Genomic DNA, 21,578 nt, shown 5'->3' on the forward strand with positions numbered 1-21,578 from the left:
TAAACATTAACTATTATAGCAATATTATTAATAGAGTTCCAAAAAAGTGATACCCAATCAACAGAGATATTTATACTTAATCTGTATGGCTCACAGCACCAGTTATTCACATCAGTTCAACAGTATTTTTTTTCTTCCCCTACCTCATACTTTTGTTAATCCAGCTTGGACAACATCATTGTCACCATCAAGATAACCTTCTCCCTTCTCACCATCTCCCTTTTACACCTCCAAATCCTCAACCAAAATGCGCAGCTACCCAACTTGATAAATACAGTTGACCCTTGAACAACACGGGGGTTAGGGCATGGACCCCTGCCTCTGTGCAGTTGAAAATGCACATACAACTTTTGACTTCCCCAAAACTTAACTACTAATAGCCTACTATCAACCGGAAGCCTTACCAGTAACATAGACAGTTGATTCAATCATATTTTCTTATGTTATATGTATTATATACTATATTCTTACAATAAAGTAAGCTAGAGAAAAGAAAATGTTATTAAGAAAATCAAAAGGAAGAGAAAATACATTTATAGTAATGTACTGTATTTATGTTGTCTGTTTACAAGATGAATTGTCTGTCTGTCAGACAGACAATTCGTATTTTGCTGTGCATAATGTGCTCCCGTATATAATGCACACCCATGTTTTTGGCCCAAACTTTCAGGGAAAAAAATTTTTCATTTTAGTATTTTAATTCAAATTTTTTTTTGTTTACATTTAGGTACTTGTTTTTTGTATTATAAAGAAATTTTAACATTTATTTTTTAGCATATTATGGTACAAAATATTTTATGTAACAAATAATTACAAAAAACAAGAACAGTTACAAGGTACAAGATATTTCATGTACCAATAACAAATTTACGATATTTACGCAGCATACAAGGACAAGAACTCTTTGTCGTTGCAAATTCATCGTAAGTTCAACAAAACCAACTATCATATTCCAGGGAATTATTTTGCATTAGGATATCGTTATTGATTTCTAGAGTTACACTTTTAACTCACAAGCATACAAGAATTAAAAGCATTAATATAGATATGGAACTAGTACTACCCATATATAATGTGCATCGTTATTTTTCCATATAAATTTGGGCAAAAAAGTGCCCATTATACACAGCAAATTATGGTACCTATATCAATATTGTCTTATATGACACAAAACACTATAGGTACTATACGTATTATTAACACAAAAAGAAAATGAAAAGATAATGTGATAATGTGAAAAAGAAATTCATATTTATTTACAGGTATAATAATTCACCCATTGGTAATGAAGAAGCAGCAATATGATTGTTATGGTAGCCTAGTGCAATCTATATAATTGCTTCACAGTATAGTAAGAAAATCACCAAAATTTTTTCAAATATTTATTGAAAAAATTCTGCGTATAAGTGGACCTGAGCAGTTCAAACCCATGTTGTTCAAGGGCCAGCTGTGCACTACTATAACTAGTGAAATTCAAGAGTGATATTTCCAATTACCCGTGAAGCCCTCAATGAAGGCTGACTGCTGGACATCTCCACTGATCGTCAAGACGAGAATTTTATACTGACGCCCCGGTGTGAGGGAGGTGAATCGATACTCGGTTGCAGTATTTACAAGGTGAAAAGGAGGAAATACTTTCATGTCATTGAAGAGCAGTTGAATCTCATACTGGTCGACATCCCCATCAGCTCGTGACCAAGTCACGTGAAGGTCCTCAGTACTCCTATTCCGCAATGTTAGATCCTTAACGGGCTCTGGGACTAGGGAGGAATGTTAGGAGACACTTCAGGAAAGGAACTGATCAGAGTTTACCTACACAATCATTTATAAATCACATCCAAGGAACTGGCATACATCTCCCTTCCCCAAATAAACCATCTAACTACTTCATGCATAATTAAACAAGAGAAATTGGAAGCAACTGTTGAACTGTAGTTTTCTTTCTGACATAAATCTTATATGTTAAATATTGGTAGAATATAATTATAAAATGAGTTATGATATCAATCATAAGATAAAACAAAAAGTCTAGAACTTCAAATGTCACGATGCAGGAGGATAAGGAATTAAAAATGGGACATTTGGCCTTCTAGCTCACCCACTATGCTTGCTTTTATCTTCCAACACATATTCTGTAATTGTTGGCCACGACTTGGCTGAATGATGTTACCTCTAAGTAAGACTAATGGGTATATAATTTACCGATAAGTAAGTATTTACTTGATGACCTTCAAGTCCCAACCGACCATCAAATTTTACAATCTTTCCACTTACTTGTTCTCCCATTCCCTTGTTCACTGGCTTCATACTGTCCACTTTTTGTACTAACAGTGACACTGTACAACCGTCCAGGGACTAGCTTAACAAATATACACTCATTTTCAGACTTGGGAATGCTTTTCGTTTGAATGAAGTTGTTTTTGTTTTTAATGGTGACTTCATAGTGATCAAAATCTCCAGTGGCATGCACCCAGGATACCTTTAAATAGTCACTTCTGGCCGAGTTGCTAATACTGACTCCTTGGACCTTGTCAGGCACTGAAAAAGAGAACAGAGAACGGCTAAAGATTTACTATTTCTTAGTGAGCAGCTGATCACAGATGGCAACCTGGGACAATTAGAAAAAATGAATAGAGATCTACTGTGGATATTTAAAAGAAAAATCTTAAACCTTTAGAGCACAAATTTCTGGAGAGGAAAGATTGTTACAATAGTTGGAGTGATTAAAAGGATCTTTTAACAGAACCTGAGGAATTAATTCTAATCCTGTTGTTAGCCTACACAAAGTGTCATGTACAAAATGGAACATTAAACATGATAACTTATGATTATTATGACTGATGGCAATGATATTAATAATTCCAGCATACCTTGGTGATTCAAGACATGATAAAACATCACCAAGAAGAGTATAAACAATCCAAAAGGAAAATGGAAGAAGAGGAAGCACATACGATTAATTGAAACATGAAGAGATGTCCAACATCATTGGTGATCAAGGAAATTTAAGTCAGGGCCATGGCAAAATGCCATTTTACATCCATTTGATTGGCAAAATTTAAAAAGCTGATAAAACCAAATGTGAGAGAGAATGTTCATCCAAAAGATATTGGATGAATGAAGTGGTAAATAGCAGTCATAATTAATTTCTTCTTAACTCAAAACACAAAAATGCGGGTTTCTTGCCCTTAACATTAAAACAGAAAATATAAATGAATCTTATCAATATACAATTAAGTGAAAAATCTAAGTCCTAAAAGATTACATACTGCTAAAAAATGCCTTTTAAAATAATGTTAAAATGACTAAAAATTTTAAAACCCATAATTTTAGGACTACATACGTAATAAAATATGCAAGATGGAAAGGAACAAAGAGGAAAATAGGAGTAAAGTTGATGTTTACCTTGGGATGGATTAGTGGGGTGGGAATCACATGATTTAACATAGATTATTGCCAAGATCCTAGTGTTTGTTTTGGTAGTGCTTTCTCATGTACACATTAAATTATTAAAAATTATTAATTGTCCAAATTAAATTAAACGCCTAAAAAAATAAATAAAAGTAGTAACTGATGCATGGTCTCCTCAACCAAGAATTATGATGAATCCAATTTTGTGCACCTGAGGTTCCCCCATAAATATATAAACAAACAAACAATTCTGTGTACTCATGATTTTTTCCTCTATTTATTAATTAATCAGTCAATAAATGCTTGTTCACAGGGACATTTTAAAATAAGGCAATTCTGTATTTAGAGCATAATATTAAGGATATTCTAATTTTTCATTTGGGGCTGTATTTTAATTCAACAGTAGATCATAGAGTCATTACTATTTGGCTCTAAGTGGATATTATAAATATCAACGAGAAAGAGCATTGGAAGGAGGTATGAACTTGGATCCAGGGCACTAAATTTCTATCCCAATATCAGTGTGTCCTCTAGGTCTGTGTAGCCTCTGTCTGTGTTTGTTATTATGTTCAGGGGCTTCTGCTCTGATCACATCCCACGCCTATGTCCAAGTCTTTTCTTCCACTTGCTCTCTACACATGAAATGACCCAGAAATGCCAATAGTTTGGCCTTCAAGCTACATTTTTCATGATGCTTCTCTCACCTACGAGTTGTATTACTTTCCTTTGTTGGCTTATGCATACTGGTTAGTTTTTGTATTGGAATAAATCTCACCACAGATATGCAAAGACAGGTATGCTTTCTTCAAGATATTTACCTGGAAACAACTACAGTGTTGCTAGAATTTAGTCATCACAGAGTTAAGGAGAAGAAATTCTGAAGTGACGTTGTCTGCATGGACTAAGAAAAGTAAATGATTCAAGCAATTTACTGAAAGCAAAGCAACTATTACAGGAAGAAATACCAGGCTGAATGCCATGTCAAGTCAATAAGGGGCTCTCCAGGTGGAACTGGAGGTAATTTGTAAGACTTGTCTTGCTGCATGGTGAGATGATGTGATACAGAATTAGAAATATTGATATTTCACCCAAAATGTAGAACAAGAACATTAGAAAAGGAAAAGGGCATTGAGACAATCAGCTGAAATCTACAAGAGGACAACTCAGACACGACTCTCCAGTTAAACTGATTTGTCAGAGGTAATGGTTTGCCTTAATTAGTCATGTGCCAAACGCAAGTTCATTCTGGTAAAGAGTCAAGAGGGTGTTTTGAAAAAAGTATCACTTTTATTGCATTTAAAAACAATCTTAGCAAAAGGCCTTGCAATATGAAGGTTATATGGATAGAAAATATTCATGAATGGACACCAAAAGGAAGCAAGGAGTTAGTAGTTGGATGACATATCCTTTAATTTTAGGCTCCAAGTTGATCAACATAAGACACTGAAATAAGGCTGCTCTGTAAATTGGAATCTGCTTTTCAGTCATTACTGTGATTGTCAGTACAATTACACTTTAAATCATTTGACGGTAGGGATTATCTCTATATCCCTGCCTAGTGTTTTCAGGGATAGCATGACGTAACGGGAATAGCACTGGGGCTACGTTGAGCTTGACTACTGGTCAACCATGTGACCTCAGAGAAACCAGTTTCTCTCTGGGACTTTATGTCTAGCTGAGGTGAGATTAGATCATTCTACAGACACTTTGAATGCAGCATGATGTAACAATGTAAATCAGTGGTTCTTGAACCTTTTTCAAGTCACAGTTACTATGAGAATCTGATAAGAACCATGCACTCTCTCTCCCACCAAATGTACATACCTTCTGTATTCCCAACAACTTCATGGGCAACGTCGGGGATTACTACATTCCTAAAGTCTGCCCATGGAGCACCAGGTGAAAAACCCTGATCTACAGTGATTTCTGATTTCTCATTCATCAAACATTTATTGAGTGCCGATTAGGCTCCAGACCCTGTGCGAGGTAATAGGATGCTGTTAATTGTCCCAGATCCTCATGGAAAAACTGACATTTCTAAATGCAAATATCAACCCATAGCTCAGCAGGAAAGATTTGACAAAATATTAATGTCAACTTTGAGCAGAAATCTCAGATGTGAACCCCAAAAGCCTAAGTACAGTAGGGAAGTGCTAGCGCTCTAAATTTAGTCCTTTCCTGCACAAGGGAGACCTGGCACTCATTGCTTTTGCTAAGATTTTGCTCCTGGCCCCAGAACTATGAGGGTTCACATTTTCACCTTGTGTGAAAAACGATGAACAGTCGTCTTGACCAACAGACATTTGAAGAGGATTTCAGGACAGAGAACTGCATAAGCTTTGTGGTCAATCAGAACTGGGTTTAAATCTAGGATCTGACATGCACTGTTAACAAGTTAAACAGTTGGGCAAGTTACTTAACCTCCCTGAACCTTGGTTTTCTGATCTGTAAAATGGGAATGATATCAACTACCTCAATAAGAAGTTTGTAAAGGTTAAGGTGGTTACCACATGAAAAGCCAGGGTCTAGCAACCAAAAAGTATTCCCTAAACAGAAATGTGTATTATTGTGTTTGAATGTAATATGAACTGCGGCCATGTAAGTGGTGTTCATCTTACTCAGAAGGTAATATCTGTTCGCATAAGGAGTTTCTTGAGTTGAAATATGAAGACTCCACAACAATCTTGTGATCTCAATGGCTTTGAATCCTATCATTGCAGAATTGTTGCAGGTGTATGATGCCCTGAGCCACACAGCCCTTGGTTCTTACAGAGCCTGAACCTCCTTACAGACTTACCTGTCCGCTCTTGGCTGAAGGAATGATTTTCATACTTGCCACTCCTTGTAGTTATGGTCACATTGTAGAGGCGGCCTGGGGTGAGGGAGCTGAAGGAACATTCGCTGACAGACTTGGCAATAACCAGGAACTGAACCACCTTGCTGTCATGAGAGAGTGTCACTACATAGCTATCCACATCTCCAGGAGCTGGTAGCCAGGATACGCTGAGGTAGTCATTACGGCCAGAATTGTTCACCGTTACTCCACTCACACTGGAAGGGACTGTGATTTTAAAAGGGGAAGAATATTTTTTAAAAGAAAAGCACAATGAAAAGTTCGAATCATCCATCATGATCAGCAAAAACAGTCCTGACTCAGGGGATCTAACCTGATTACCTAAGAGGTCAAGGAATTGCTGTGGAAGCTGAGTGTCCTTTCATCAGAAGGATAACCAAAATAAAAATGCAAGGCAGCCTTTTGGATGCCTCGTAAATACAAGGTTGCCCCTACTGCATTTTTATGATGTTGCTGGTTCATAAAGTATTTTAAGTGGAAGCATTTTTAGGTAAATGTGTCACGAGGTTCCCTTTGTGGAAAAGGGAGCGAACATAACAATCCAAATGAATTGGTTTGAACCAAACTCATCAATAAAGCAAAGATGTTTGAGAGAAACAGTGAAGAATGCAATGGCTTTTCTAAAAAGCTTAGACTTTGGGATAGCTTTGACCTTCTTGTGATGAAGTTATTTATGCCTGGGGAGTCTAATAACTAACATAACTAGAATGGTTGCATTTTTCCTTTGCAAAGCATTTCCTGCCCTCTAGTGTCCAAAAAAAATAAACCTAAACACTTATCCTGGAAACACTAAGTCTGATGGTGATTGCACCAACTGTGCGCAGAAAGAGCTATCGTGGAGAGAATGGCCTTTCTGATGTCAACCATATCATTTGCCTATATTTTAATTGGGGTTTAGTGCCACAGACATTTACTGAGAACCTACTTTTTGCCAAGTATACAAAATGGAAAAGATGTGGATGCCTCTAAGGAGCTTCCTGGCTAGAAATAGTCTGCAAATCACTCACTGTGGTATTGAGTAAGAGTTGTATCGTGTATCAGAAATAAGTGCACGGTAAATAGTAGTGCCAATAGTGAATATCAGAATAATCCTAAAGTATATATGAACTGCACTACGGTTTTCATCATTAGGTGATTAACTTCAGCTAAATATTTTCATAATTGTCAATATTAATACATCACATATAATGGATGGGACTCAGCTAGATGACCTCTGAGAATCCTTCTAATCTAATATCCTCTGACTTTGTAATTTAAGCTCCAAAGTTTCTTTACACTTACAAGCACTTATCCATCACCAAAAATTATAAACAGCACCCTACTGAACAACTCTGCTAATGCTGCTCCATGTATATGGACATTTTGCTAGATATAAAGTTGAACTTCTAAGCATAGTATTTATTTAATGACTCCTTCCTTCCTTCTTTCCTCCCTTCCTTCCTTCCTCACTCCCTCCCTTCATCCATTTAACCATCTGTATATCCCTTGTATGCTCTCAAAAGAATTGTTTTTCAAAACTGCTAGAAATATTTGCAACATTTTATTAGAAAAGATACAATTATCAAAAGTTTTGCCAAAAACAGAAATTCACATATAAAATTTGTTTTTCCTTTAGAATGAGTATTTTCTCAGGTTAGAATCAGATTTGTTAAGCATATCATATTTACTTTAAAATAGTTTGCCACCTTATCTCGGCTAGGAGGGCTTATATGTTTTAACTCTATGGAAATATAAGTGAATGAGAAAATCTTTCAAAATTATTTCAGCATTGACCAATATTTCAGCAATTTGAGTAGATGGTAATGATTATCAAGGCTTTAGCCACAAAATTTTTTACAATATAATGTGTACAAAAGTTATCAATCCAAGCACCTCTCAAATAGTATCCCATTTTTCCTTTCTCATGATAATGTCTGCACTCAATTTGTTTAAGTAAAATAATTCATGTTTCTGTTTATTCATATTGCCCTCTTCCTCAAAACTTTACTATCATTCTTCAAAGGACTTCTTGTCTCCTTTTTGCACACTTTTGTCATATAATGTGGGTCAAATTCTGATCCCTCTGTTAAAATATAGGTATACAACTAATTACAAGTCCAACTTATTTCAAGTGACGCAGGCACCAAACTATTTCAGTATATCACAGTAAGCTGGACAGCCCTTGTGGTGTTTTAAAATAGGAATTAACTTGTGTGGTAGAGTCTGACTAGTTCACCAGACCATTTCCTTTTTACACAGTTAGGCTATATTTTGCAGCCTTTCCTGCAGTTAAGTATAGCTATGTACGTGTGGTCTTGCCAGTGGAATGTGGGTGGAAGTGATGTATCTACTTCCACGTCTGGTAATCTTCCTTTTCCCCATTATCACTATTCTCTGAAGAAATGGAGAGAGTTCTGAGGGTCTAGATGAAGGGAGAGCCATAGGTGTCAGAGCCTGGATCCCTGAGTTACTGTGTGGAGAGGAACCAACCAATAGAGTTGACCAATCAGGAACAACCGCATTGTACAGTTGTGTAGGCAGAAAGTAATCAGTCTAACCTGACTAATACAACTGCAACTCACTGGGAAATAAATGGATACAAGGTCCTCTTCAACTTCTTTCCTCAACTTTCTTAGTTTTCTTCCCTACTCTGATACCTAGTGTTGGGGTGGAATACTGAGGATAGATTAGAAAATGGAGGCTTAGAAAATAAGTTAATGGCCTAACTAGGACCAGTATTTAGGCCTCCTGATTCCCAAGCTAAGCTTTTCAGTTCCCCACTCCAATTATGCTACATCGATCGATGGTGCCAAGAACCACTAAAAGAGAAGAAAGAAGGTATCAGGAAGAAGGAGGCAGGCCACAGTGTCAGTTGCTACAAAATGAGAAAAATGGGAATACATCAGTGAATGTCTACCAAAATTATGAAATATCTTTTCAGTGATTTAGTTGCTCTTCTGGGAGAGTTAATGAAGTTTATGTTCCTTGGGTTCATTAAGATAAGACTCATAATTTAAAAAAGGATACATATCTATGATGCTTGCAGCTGATACTCAGAATCTGAGCATTAGAAATACAAAAGGAGGAGCCTGAAATCCAACTTAACATAATGATATAAAATTAGGTAGGCAAAGTCACTGATCTGATTCTGAGTTCATTAATAATTATCAAAGCTTCTGTTGGATTTATTTTTTCTTTCTAAAAAGCTAGAATATAAAATTTATATTGTTTATTTATGTTCTTCCTTTGCATTATGTAGAAATTATATTTCCTTCTTTAGTGCCATGCTTCTGTCTGACACATATGACCATATGAGAATTATTTGTTTACTTAGCTCTCTATTTGATTGTGATCTCTTTAAGGTCAAGAAACATTGTTTAGGTGGTATACAATATTAAGTACTTCTTTAATGTTACTCATGAAAATATATGTAATTCAGGAATTTTATTAACTTAATTTGTGACCATAGAAGTTGGAGACTGGGGGGGAATCACTTTATAAATTATATAAATGTCTAACCACTATGCTGTACACCTGAAACTAATATAAAATAATATTGAATGTCAACTATCATTTAAAAAAAATAGTCACAGGGATGTAAATTACAGCATAGGGAATACTATCAATAATATTGTAATAACAATGTATAAATAGGTAATAATCACTTTGTGATGTATAGAAATCATTATGTTGTTTTGTACACCTGAGACTAATAAAAAAAATGAAGTTGGAGATCATTTTTTTCTATGTCTTGAAATAGGAATACGAAAGAGAGTGGAATATACTTTTATTTTTAAATCTCTTGACTTGTTTATCTTAACTGGGACAGAAATATTTCAAAGTAAATTAACTGAATGAGGGGATACGCTTAGGCATCAACTATCATGTCATCACAAAGGTTTTTCTAGGGGTTGTGACATACTTATTGGAGATTTTAGAAAATGCAGAATTCATTCTCTCCTACCCTCATCCACCCCTCCTCCCCCAATTTCTATTCCTGGGAGAACAACACGTATCTTCTGGATGGTATATATATCTTCCGGATGGACTTGACTTTTAGGAAGGTCAAAGATAAATTTGTTTTATAGAATGTTTTAAAAATGGAACTCTGGAGGTTGCATGTGCTCTTACCTGTCCTTCCTTCCACTATCACTTGTCGGGAAGAGATCCCTCCGCTTACAGTTGTTACCACCACCGAGTAGAAGCTGCCTGATTTGAGGGAGTGGAAGCTGTATCTGCTGGTCTCACTGGAGACACTTTCATTCTTGATGACCACATTTTCATGGATGAGTAAGACTTGGTAGAACTCTATGTCTCCCAGTGCCGGGGTCCAGGTCGTAAACAGACTGCTGGTTGTTCCTTGGTTAGCCACCTGCAAGCCAGTCACTTGGGCAGGCACTAAAACACAGTAGACAGAGAGAAGAAAAAAAAGATGACACTTAGTCACCCTAAGGAAGTGTAACAAAAATGAGTCAAAAATGGAGACAGTCTTGAAAAATGCTAAATATATATATTTTCATATTTTTGCTATAGACTCTCAGCTCTATTTCCTGTGGCATATGGCAAATTATTCCCCAACAGAGACTTTACCATTATGAAAAAAACTGCCTATATGGTAAATCAAAATTATTTCAGATCCAAGGATGAGATGACGCATGCCTATTAAGTAGTTTTGATTTAAAATTTTCAATGAAAGGCTGCTATTTTTGAAGATTACTTACTTAGTGTGATTTTATCTGTCCCTAACCAATGAGAACTCGAAGCCACATCATCTGCCTGAGCTGATGGTTGTTACAGGTGGTACTGGGAAATCCCTTCAACCGGATGATTAGGTTGTAGTCTACATTATTGGTTTATTCTTTATTGGCACATTCTTTATAGGACAATTATTATTATACAATAATAAAAATAATATCATATGATAATAGTAATAATAATAATAACAACTACTGACTGTGCCAGTTATGGGCTCTATGCTTTATAGAGATTATATTATTTGATACTTATTCAAAACTATACAGTTGATTTTATTTTTTCCTTTACTGAGGAGGAAACCAAAGACCACAAGATGTAACTAATTTAGGCTATATCATAGTGCTAACAAATAGTTAACCCGGGTCCAAAGCCTGATCTGTCTAACCTGTGAACCTGCGTCCTTTTCCCAATTAGCAACTGTTGTGATTTCTAACCTATCTATTAACAAATTTCTTACACAGATATTGAAGTTGGCACTTGATCAACATACATCTTTGTGCTTCTTCCCTGAATTATGATAATCAAAGGGATTGGCCCTTAACACAACTCTCCTCAGAATTCGTTGAGTTTGGATTCAGATACAAATATATTCATTAAAAAAATATAATTTTAGAGGAAGGTGATCAAAAGGTACAAATTTCCAGTTATAAGAAAAATAAGTCATAAGGATGTAATATACAACATGAACACTACAGCTTACACTGCTGTATAATGTACAGGAAATTTGTTGAAAATAAATCCCATGAGTTCTCAACACAAAGAGAACATATTTTTCCTTTTTTCTTTCTTTCCTTTTTATTGTATCTAGATGAGAAGATGGATGTTAGCTGAACCTATTATAATCATTTCACATTATATGGAAATCAATCCATCACACTCTATGCTTTAAACTTATAGTGATGTATGTCAGTTATTTCTCAATATAACTGAAAAAATTATTACTATACATCGATGAGTAGATTCAATTTTAATTCTAAATTTCATATGTAAAGCAAAGGAATTTTAATATGCCAAAACAATTTTGAAAAAGAAGAACAAAGTTGGAGGATTAACACCTAATTTCAAGACTCACTAGAAAGCTACAGTAATGAAGACAGTGTGATACTAGCAAAAAGATAGACACATAGATCAATAGAACAGAATTGAGAGTCCAAAAATAGACCAACACATATATAGTCAATTGATTTTTTTACAGAGATACAAGGGCAATTCAGGGGAGAAAGGATAGTCTTTTCAGCAAATAGGGCTGGAAATATTAGGTGCCCAGATGTAAAGAAATAAACCTTGACTCATATCTCACACACATATAAAAATTAACTCAAAGTAAACTATGCATCTAAATTTAAAAACAAAAACTATAAAGCTCTAGGAGAAAAATCTTTGTGACCCGTGTTAAGCAAAAATTTCTTAGATATGACACCAAAAACATGATCCATGAGAAAATGATAAATTGGACATCAAAATTAAAAACTCATGTTCTGCAAAATACACTAATAAATTAATGAAAAGACAAGCCACAGACTGGGAGAAAACATATCAACACACATTTCTGACCAAAGACTTATATCTGGAGTAAAAAATTCTCAAAATTCAATAAGAAACAAAATCCCATTAAAAATGGGCAAAAAAAAAAAAAAAATGGGCAAAATATTTGAAAATATTTTCTTCACCAAAGAAGATAAATGGATGGTAAATAAACATATGAAAAGATGCTCTACATCATTAGTGATTAGGGAAAGACAAATTAAAACACATGAAATACCACTACAAACTTATTAGAATGGCTGAAATAAAAATAATTAAAAAAAAAAACAAAAACAAAACCTGACAATACTAAGTGCTGCTGAGGATATGCAGGAATTAGAAATTTTATACATTTTTAGTGGGGTTGTAAAAATTCCCAGCCACTTTGGAATACAGTTTGGTAGTTTCTTACAAAGTTAAACATACACTGACCATGTGACCCAGCAGTATAGGTGGTGGGAATAATAAAAATGATCTCAAGTCTAAAACAATGTCTTAGACTTCCTTTTCTGGCAGTATAGTGGACTATATACCATGAAAATCCCCCCAATATTCACAACTACCTGTGTTGGATAAAATATAAAAATGTAAATGCATGACTGAGTTGTTAAGAATGTAAGACATTCTCAGAGATCTAAAAGTAAGTGAGAGAGAGGTAATCGAATCACTAAAGCAGACTTTTATCCTGAGGGCATCAAACGTAAATTTAAGCTTTGATTCTACGAAATAGGATCTACGTAGGAAAGAGGAGGTAAAGTATAGGACTTTCCCAGGCTGTGGAACCTCATAGGTACCCCTGCATTAACACTGGAATCCTGAAACATTACAGTCTAAGTGTAAGGGAATAATTATTCCCTTTCTATTCCCCATATCACCCCAACTCCTTAGCACTGGGTTAAAAAAAAAAAAAGTTTCCACTGAATTCATAACTTCAAGACAGCTTCAGTGAATTTGCAACCCAAATTCATAAAACCTGGATTGTCAAACAACCTCAAGTTGACAATTTAGATTAAAATAAGTCTGGCTTGATAGTAGTCCTGTGTACCTGAAAGTCTCAAATGAAAACAAAATTCTTTCTGAAACCCACTTTCAAACAAGGCATCAAAGAATTCCCACAGAATATAATCCCAAAGTATATGAGTTTATAGTAAAAAAAATCACAAATATTTAAGGAAGTAAAGCACTATGACGAAAAGGCAACAAACTCCATAGACAACAGAATTGAACTCCTGAAGATTTCAGATATAATAATCATCAGACATAAAAAATTGTTAATTTGCCTCTAGCAATAAAGGAGGAGAATGGAAATATGGCTAAAGAGCAACAGAGCACAAAACAGATTTAGAAATGAATCAAAGAAAATGTTTAAAAGTAAAAAACATACCAATTAAAATTTAAAACTCAATGGGTAGATTTAAAAATAGTTTAGACGAACCAAAGAAAGAATTAATGAAACAAAACAAAGAGCTGAGGAAATTATCCAGACCCTAGCCCAGTGAGCAAGTACTCGGAAAATATTATATAATGTTCTAGAATATCAGCAGGAGAACAGAGAGGGAATGGAGAAAAGGCAAGAGGCAATATTAGGGAACTAATGGATGAGAATTTCCAGGATTGATGAAAGATACTAATCTGCAAATCCAGAAATCCTAACAATCTTAAGCAAGTTAAACAAAAAAGTCTTTACTGTGAAACAGATCATTACTGTGAAACTACAGAACACCAAAGGCAAAGAGTAGATCTTACAAGCAATCATAAAAAACAGATTACCCATAGAGAAATGAAATTAGACTGACAGATGACTTTTCAGTATTAACAATAAATGCTAGAAAGACTAGAAGAATGTCTTCAATGTGCTGAGAGAAAACTTTCAACATAGAATTGTAGCCCAGGAAAAAGATCTTTCAAGATTGAGAGGTATATAAAGATATACCCAGAAAAGCAAAAGTGTAGCGAGTTTGTCCCTAAAAACTCTCAGTAAAGAAATTTGAAGAATGTTCTTCAGGAATACTAGATGGAACTTCTGAGATACAGGAAGGAAAGATGAAGAAAAAGGTGGTAAATTAGTGGATCAATCCAAGGATTCATTGGCTGTATAAAATAATAACTATATTTTTGTGGGGTTAAAAACGAGAGAGAAATAAAATATAGGACAATAATAATATATAAATTGGAAATGTGAGTCTTTGATGATGACCTTTCTTCCTATTACACTTAGAAAATGAGAATTATCAAAAAATAACTGCCCACCACTACACCTGTCTATTTACTGCAACTGCACCCATATATTCTTTTTCCTAGCTGAGTCTAAAGCTAAACTACTCATGCTCCTTTCTAAAGCCAATTCTTTCACTTGTGCTCGATCTCAATACCTCTTGCCTACTCATAGAATAATTGCAGCAATTCTTCCCTCTCTCTTTACATTATCATTATTCCTCTGTCTTCTAGAACATTTCCATCAACATAAAACATGTTTTTTTAAAAAAATTATATCATAAAAAATAACCTTCCTTCAAACATACTTTCTCTTTCAGATGTTGCCCTATTTCTCTGCCCTCCTTTGCAGCAAAACACCTTGGAAAGGTTGTTCTCTGCTCTGTTTCAATTTTAGCAAAATAAACTCAAAGTAAAAAACAAAACAAAACATGGAACTAATAAACACAAGAGCTGAAATTAGTACAATAGAAAACGAACAGTAGAAGGGATCTAAAAAACAATTCCCTGTACAAATAGGCACTTAGTGAACATTTATAAATTGAGTGTTAAACAATTGAGCAGACAGGATACTTCTAAAGCCTAAACTTTGTAAAGAATATTACCTGTTCTTCCTTTCATTGAAGATGAATTTTTTAAGTCTCCACTAATACTGGTGACTGTAGCTATGTATTTTCGTCCAGGCACCAGGTCAGTAAAAGTGAATTCTTTGGCATCTTTGGGGAGTGACTTGTGGATGAGCAAGAGGTCTCTGTCAGCTAGAGAAATGATATATTTCTCCCATTCTGCGACAGGGGTCTGCCACATGATGCCCAGTGAGGTTTCATTGGCATGTTTGACACGAAGCTGAAGGACAGCCAGGGGGACTGAGGAAAAAACAATAGAGACATGGGTCACTGACTGACTCAAAAACACTCAAGGATTCTTTAGAGAGCTGTTCTCTTCCATCCACAGGAATGTTCTAGTTCAGCATTTCTTTTGAATGCGTATGAACATTAAGAAAAAAAGCTTATCACAAAAAACTTAAAATATAACATAACCAGAAATAAGGATTCAAAAGAATACTATTGGAAAATACTTTACTGGGTCTTTTATTTTTGACCACATATTACTTTGAGTGCTTATCACTACCTATGAATTCTATGATACAAAAATATTTGATTCAATCTTGTCATCCACAAAACCACAGAGAAAAGTTTCATGTTTGCGTATTTAGGGAGAATTAGGAGTATTTTTGCTGCCCCAATAGCTTGGAAAGCACAAGTGCTTCTTTCCTTCATTTCTGGGCAAAGGACACTAATGTGTCCATGAAAGGAAAAGTAATAATGGTACGCAATAATAGTATTTGATTAAAGAGTCCCATTATCCAAAGAACTGAAATTGCTTCCATTGCTTTAAAAGGTTTTATTCCTCAGGAACTGGCTTTAGGACCTCCTCGATGTCATTCTCACCACACCCAGGTTCAAGTCGTTCCCTGTCTCAACCACAGCCTTGGTGATTTTTGCAACCTCCTCGTCCTTGGCAAATCCTTTGAAGTCATAGACAGACCTCTTGAGCGTCTTCTTGCAGATGCCATTCATATACTGCGGGGTGACGTCACCTCAAGCCCAGCCAAGGTTCCTGAAGCCGTCAGCGATGTTGTAGTCCTTCCAGAACTGCATCACTGCTTCCCCAGCTGCAGCCAGAGCCTGGGCCAAGGAGGTCCTCAGGCAGTAAGCCTTGAAAGCTGCTATAACTCCTTGATCCATTGGTTGGATCAAAGAGGTGGTGTTTGGGGGGGAAACACTTGGATATTGGGATGAAGATCACCAATAAAAGGAGGGTGTCCAGGGGCATTATCGACAATAAGTGAAATCTTGAAAGGTATGGTATTCTCCAAACAGTGCTTCGTTTAGCGGGCATGGCAGTTCCGGAGGGCATCTTGGAAGAGGAGCTGGGGCACCCAGGACCTCTTACTGCTCCTGAGGTACCCTGGCCGTGTGTGCTAGTTGGTGTGCTTGAAGCCCCCGAGGTTCTCACTGTGCCAGATCCCAAAGGGTTTCAGTTTGTAGTCGGTAACATTGGACCCAGGTAAGACTGTTATCCTGTCTTTCAAAGCCTTGAAACTTGGCATTGACTTGGCCTCCTTATATATGAAAGCGCTTTCAGGCATCTGCTTCCAGAATAGGAAGTGTTCGTCCATATTGAATACTTGCTCTGGCATGTAATTTTCTTCCACAGTCAGCTTGTCTAGGGTTGCCAAAAATTCTTCAGGTACCTTCCTATCAGCATTCGCAGGCTCACCACTCACTTTCACATTATGTCACAAATAACAATTCTTGAATGGTTAAACCACCCAGAGCTAGCAGTAAATTCAACATTACGAGGTCTGACAATTAAGTTCGTGAATTTGTTCCAATGATGTTGCTAACCTTTTTTGATATCAGAGGTATTGCTCATTATGAATTTGTACCAACTGGACAAACACTTAACCATGTTTACTATTTGGAAGTGCGGAAAAAGCTGCATGAAAAAGTTAGACAACCTGAACTTTTCACCAACAATTCGTGGCTCTTGCATCACGACAATGCACCAGCTCACATGGCACTGTTTGTAAGAGAGTTTTTAGCCAGTAAACAAATAACTGCATTGGAACACCCTCCCTACTCACCTGATCTGGCCCCCAAGGACTTCTTTCTTTACCCAAAGATAAAGGAAATACTGAAAGGAAGACATTTTGATGACATTCAGGACATCAAGGGTAAAAGGATGACAGCTCTGATGGCCATTCCAGAAAAAGAGTTCCAAAATTGCTTTGAAGGGTGACGAGGCACTGGTATCGGTGCATAGCTTCCCAAGGGGAGTACTTCGAAGGTGACCATAGTGATATTCAGCAATGAGGTACGTAGCATTTTTTCTAGGGTGAGTTCGTGAACTTAATTGTCCGACCTCGTATAGTCGGGTGCAGCCTTTTGTTACAACATCACAAACAAACTTTTTGCTTTGGCCTTGATTGTCATGGTTCTAAAAGGAAGATACCCTTCTGTGACTATTCTTCAATCCATGTCATTCGATGTTTCTCTATATCTGACATAGGCCCGTCTCAAATTTTTGTTAGTCTCATCGCCTTCAGTGCAGCAGACCCTTTAACAACTTCTGTCACCTTGTTCTTGTTCTTCAAGATTGTAACCATGGTGGACTGGGACATGCCTGACTGGTGAGCAATAACCATCACTGATTTTCCACCTTCATAGGCCTAAACCACTGTAATTGTGTTTCCAGGTCAACCACTCCATGTGGCCTCTTACTGGCAACATTAGCTGTGGATTTTGTAGGCTTAGTGGCCATGATTAACAGAACATGATTAACACGAGATTAAATTATGCAATCCCCCGCCAAAATGATGCAATCAAGAGAGAGTAAACGTGAAATGTATGCTGCTGCTGCTGTAACACAGCCTACTGTTTTACAGCAAACTTTTTTTTATAAGTAGAAAGAGTACACTCTAAAATAATGATTAAAAGTATAGGATAGTAAATACATAAACCAGTAACACAGTTGTTGATTATCTTAGCGAGTATTATGTACTGTACATAATCACACGTGCTATGCGATTGGCAGAGCAGTAGGTTTGTTTACACCAGCATCACCACAAACACGGGAGTCATGTATCGAGCTCCAATGTTACGACAGCTATGACATCACTAGGCCACAGGAATTTTTCAGTTCCACTATAATCTTATGGGACCAACGTCATATATGTGGTCTGTCATTGACCAAAATGTAGTTATGCAGCTCAGGATTGTATAAAATCGTGGAGTTACTAAGTGTATGTGATTTCTAATGTTCTAGTTTGACAAAAATTAAACATTACCAACCCTGTTTCAGTCTGCAAGTCTATAATATCTCAAATTGAAAACACCAGGGTATAACATTGACAGTTACCTGGGTCACTTGGTAAAGGGACTAAATTAAGGTTCCATCAGTCATTAACATCTTGATATTTGCTTACCTGTTCTGCCTTGGCAACGCTTAGAATTCTTCAGATTTCCACTTTCAACAGTGACTTCTACCTCATACTGTCTTCCTGGTGTGAGCCCCAGGTCCCTTATGACATAGTGTGTTTCTTCCTTTTCCACGGTGCTGTTGAGCAGCACGGAAGAATCATTGAAGAGCAGGATGCGATACTGTTCCCAGTCTCCAGCAGGGGGCGACCAGCTCACCACCAGGGACCTGAGTGAACCATTGCTGTTTGCCTCCAGGTTCCCAACTTTGTCTGGAACTAAATGGTGAGATGATGTCAAAAAGGAGATACTAAAAACCAAAAATAAGGATACTCATTGACTTTACATGGGCAACAGTAGATAACAGACCTAACATCTGCCATTCAAAACATCTCTGTCTCCACCTGATGTTCGTGGGTTGCAAATGAGTGTTCTTTCCTCATTTTGGAGAAATCTGACACTCAAGAAATGTATGCCAAAATCATTTTATTAATATATCAGCAATGTGATCTTCTGTAACTCTGTTAATAACCTAGTGATATGAATCCTGTGAGTTACTGATTGCATACCAGCTCTAGAGATAATATCGATGTCGCATCTAATGATGATGACATTGACGGATGGGCATTTTTTGGAAGAGACACTGCATGTTGTGGTTATAATTATTCTTCTGTTTTCCAACTGAAAAGACTAATCTTGCAATATAGCTCTGATCTTATTATTCTTTTGCTCAAAAACGTTCCAGGTCTCTCCGTTAACTACAGAATAAAAACATCAAGTACTTGGGGTGGCGTTTGTAAGAGTAGTTCTCCAAAATCAGACCCCATATCCTACCAGTCTTAATTTTGACTACTCCCGCAGACCCCCTCCCTCCTTCCCCACTCTCTGGAATCCTGGCCTCCAGGTGCATGTTCTGCAGACTGTAAGTCTCCTGGGTTCTTCTGACCCCGTGCCTTTGCTTATATCATTCCTTCCACCCCAAATGCCCTTCCCACTTTTCCCTCTTCACTTGCCAGAGCTTCACATTGTTTAGGTTCCAGTTAAAGGTCATTTCCTTCAAGAAGTCTTTACTGATTTTCTGAAAGGAAAGTTTGTTCTCTTGTCTGTCTGACCATGTGGCTCTTACTTGGGATCTCTAATGGCACAGAGAATGGACTCTAGAATCAAACAGCCTGGTTTAAACTCCAGCCACACTATTTACTGGTTGGATAACTATAGACAAGTTATTTGATCTCTCCAAATTATCTGTAAAATAATGATAATAATAGGATCTCCAGTGGTTTTATTGTGAGACCTAAATGAAATAATGGTGTAAAGTATTTAGTCAGTGCCTGGTATATGGAAATATCAATACAATTACCATTATTAAAATGCACTACAGTATTTTTATTTGTTGTGTGCATATTCTATATTTGTGTGATTAAAATGTAACTTCTTTAAAAGCAAGGGTCAGCAAAGTAAACATATGGCCCAAAGGCTTTATGGGCCATATACAGTCACGGTCTCATATTTTCCTTTCTTTTTATTTTTTTAAAACCCTTTAAAAATGTAAAAAAAATAAAAAACCAAAACACTCTTAGCTTGGGGCTGTACAAAAATGGGTCACAGGCTATATTTGGCCAAGCGTGTAGTTTGCTGAACCCTGCCATTTTAACAACTCCCAAAGCTCATAGTACAATAAGTCACACATTGAAGGTACTGGATAAATATTTGGTGACTTAAATTAATAAAATACTTCAGGGAAAACATGGTTAAGTGCTAACTGGCTGTCACTATAAGAGTTGATCAGAAATGTTTTATTCATTAGCATCAGTGAATAAATTGCTAGTGCATTTATGGTACTTAAGTGGTGTGACATGATATAGCACAGGGCAGAGCCAGTTATGTGTCATGCAGGAATCAATCCAAACACGTTTGCTTAAATAACTCAGATAAATGCAATTAACCCTCTGCTTTACTGTGCACAGGGAGCCCTAGCCCACAGACACCCTCAGTCATATAGACCATATTTCCCAGGTTGGGAAAAGAGTTTCCTTTCTAACTTATTTTGTCCTATTCTAAGATAGATCAGAGATTGATTTGGGCAACCAAGAAACATTCTAGAGCCCCAGACTTACCTGTTCTGCCCACTGCCATTTTCTGAGCAGACAATTCACCAGAGACACAGCTGATGGCGATTTGATAAAGTCGTCCAGGGGTTAAGTCTTCAAAATGGGTTTCAGTCACCTGGGGCGCTAATACTCTGGATTCTTTGACAGTCCCTTGGTGAGATAGGATAATATTGTAGGAATCCACATTTCCAGAAGGTCTTTGCCACTTGACTTTTAGAGAGGTCAAAGTGCCATCATTTGTCACCTTCAGATTTGAGACTTCCATGGGGGCTAATTAGGAAGTAAGGAAAAGACACTTTAATTCAGGATACCTTATCAGTCTTGCGGCCAAATTTGACTTGAATTTTAATCCTGATAAGCCACACTGCCTGCACAGAAGACAACAACTTCACAAAGCAAAATTAATAATAATAATAATAATAATAATAATAATAATAATAAAACAATATTGCAAAACCAAAGAAAGCCTATCTGGCTAGTGGAAAGAGCACAAACATGGCAGTAGGAGCCTGGATTCAGACTGTCATCAGTTGTCTGGGCAACCCTGGCACCTCTGTCTGTCTCACTGAGCCCAGGAGTCCTATTGGCAAATGATGACTCAGTCAAAAGACCTGGTCCTTTCCAGCTCTAAAATTCTTTAAGTGGAATGATCAAAGAAATCTGTCATCTGCTTAATTTCTTCCCCTCTCTACATATTTAGTAATAGCAAGTACATAATAAATAGATTGGTCAATTGGCCATAACAAA

At 36.6% G+C, this 21,578-nt stretch overlaps 1 protein-coding gene across 2 annotated transcripts in view; it reads right to left on the reverse strand.

Moving 5' to 3' along the window:
* PTPRB (protein tyrosine phosphatase receptor type B) overlaps positions 1-21,578 on the reverse strand; it is a 121,866-nt gene that overhangs the window by 53,651 nt on the left and 46,637 nt on the right. For both annotated transcript variants that reach the window (XM_033116618.1, XM_033116619.1), the window contains 7 exons: positions 20,838-21,101; positions 18,729-18,998; positions 15,343-15,603; positions 10,376-10,642; positions 6,209-6,472; positions 2,275-2,538; positions 1,497-1,760 (listed from right to left, as the gene is read on the reverse strand). In XM_033116618.1, the coding sequence (XP_032972509.1) occupies positions 1,497-1,760; positions 2,275-2,538; positions 6,209-6,472; positions 10,376-10,642; positions 15,343-15,603; positions 18,729-18,998; positions 20,838-21,101 (1,854 nt within the window). The remainder of the gene's footprint in view (positions 1-1,496; positions 1,761-2,274; positions 2,539-6,208; positions 6,473-10,375; positions 10,643-15,342; positions 15,604-18,728; positions 18,999-20,837; positions 21,102-21,578) is intronic.

Source organism: Rhinolophus ferrumequinum, chromosome 10 (assembly GCF_004115265.2).
Source record: "Rhinolophus ferrumequinum isolate MPI-CBG mRhiFer1 chromosome 10, mRhiFer1_v1.p, whole genome shotgun sequence".
In the NCBI taxonomy this organism is placed as follows: domain Eukaryota; kingdom Metazoa; phylum Chordata; class Mammalia; order Chiroptera; family Rhinolophidae; genus Rhinolophus; species Rhinolophus ferrumequinum.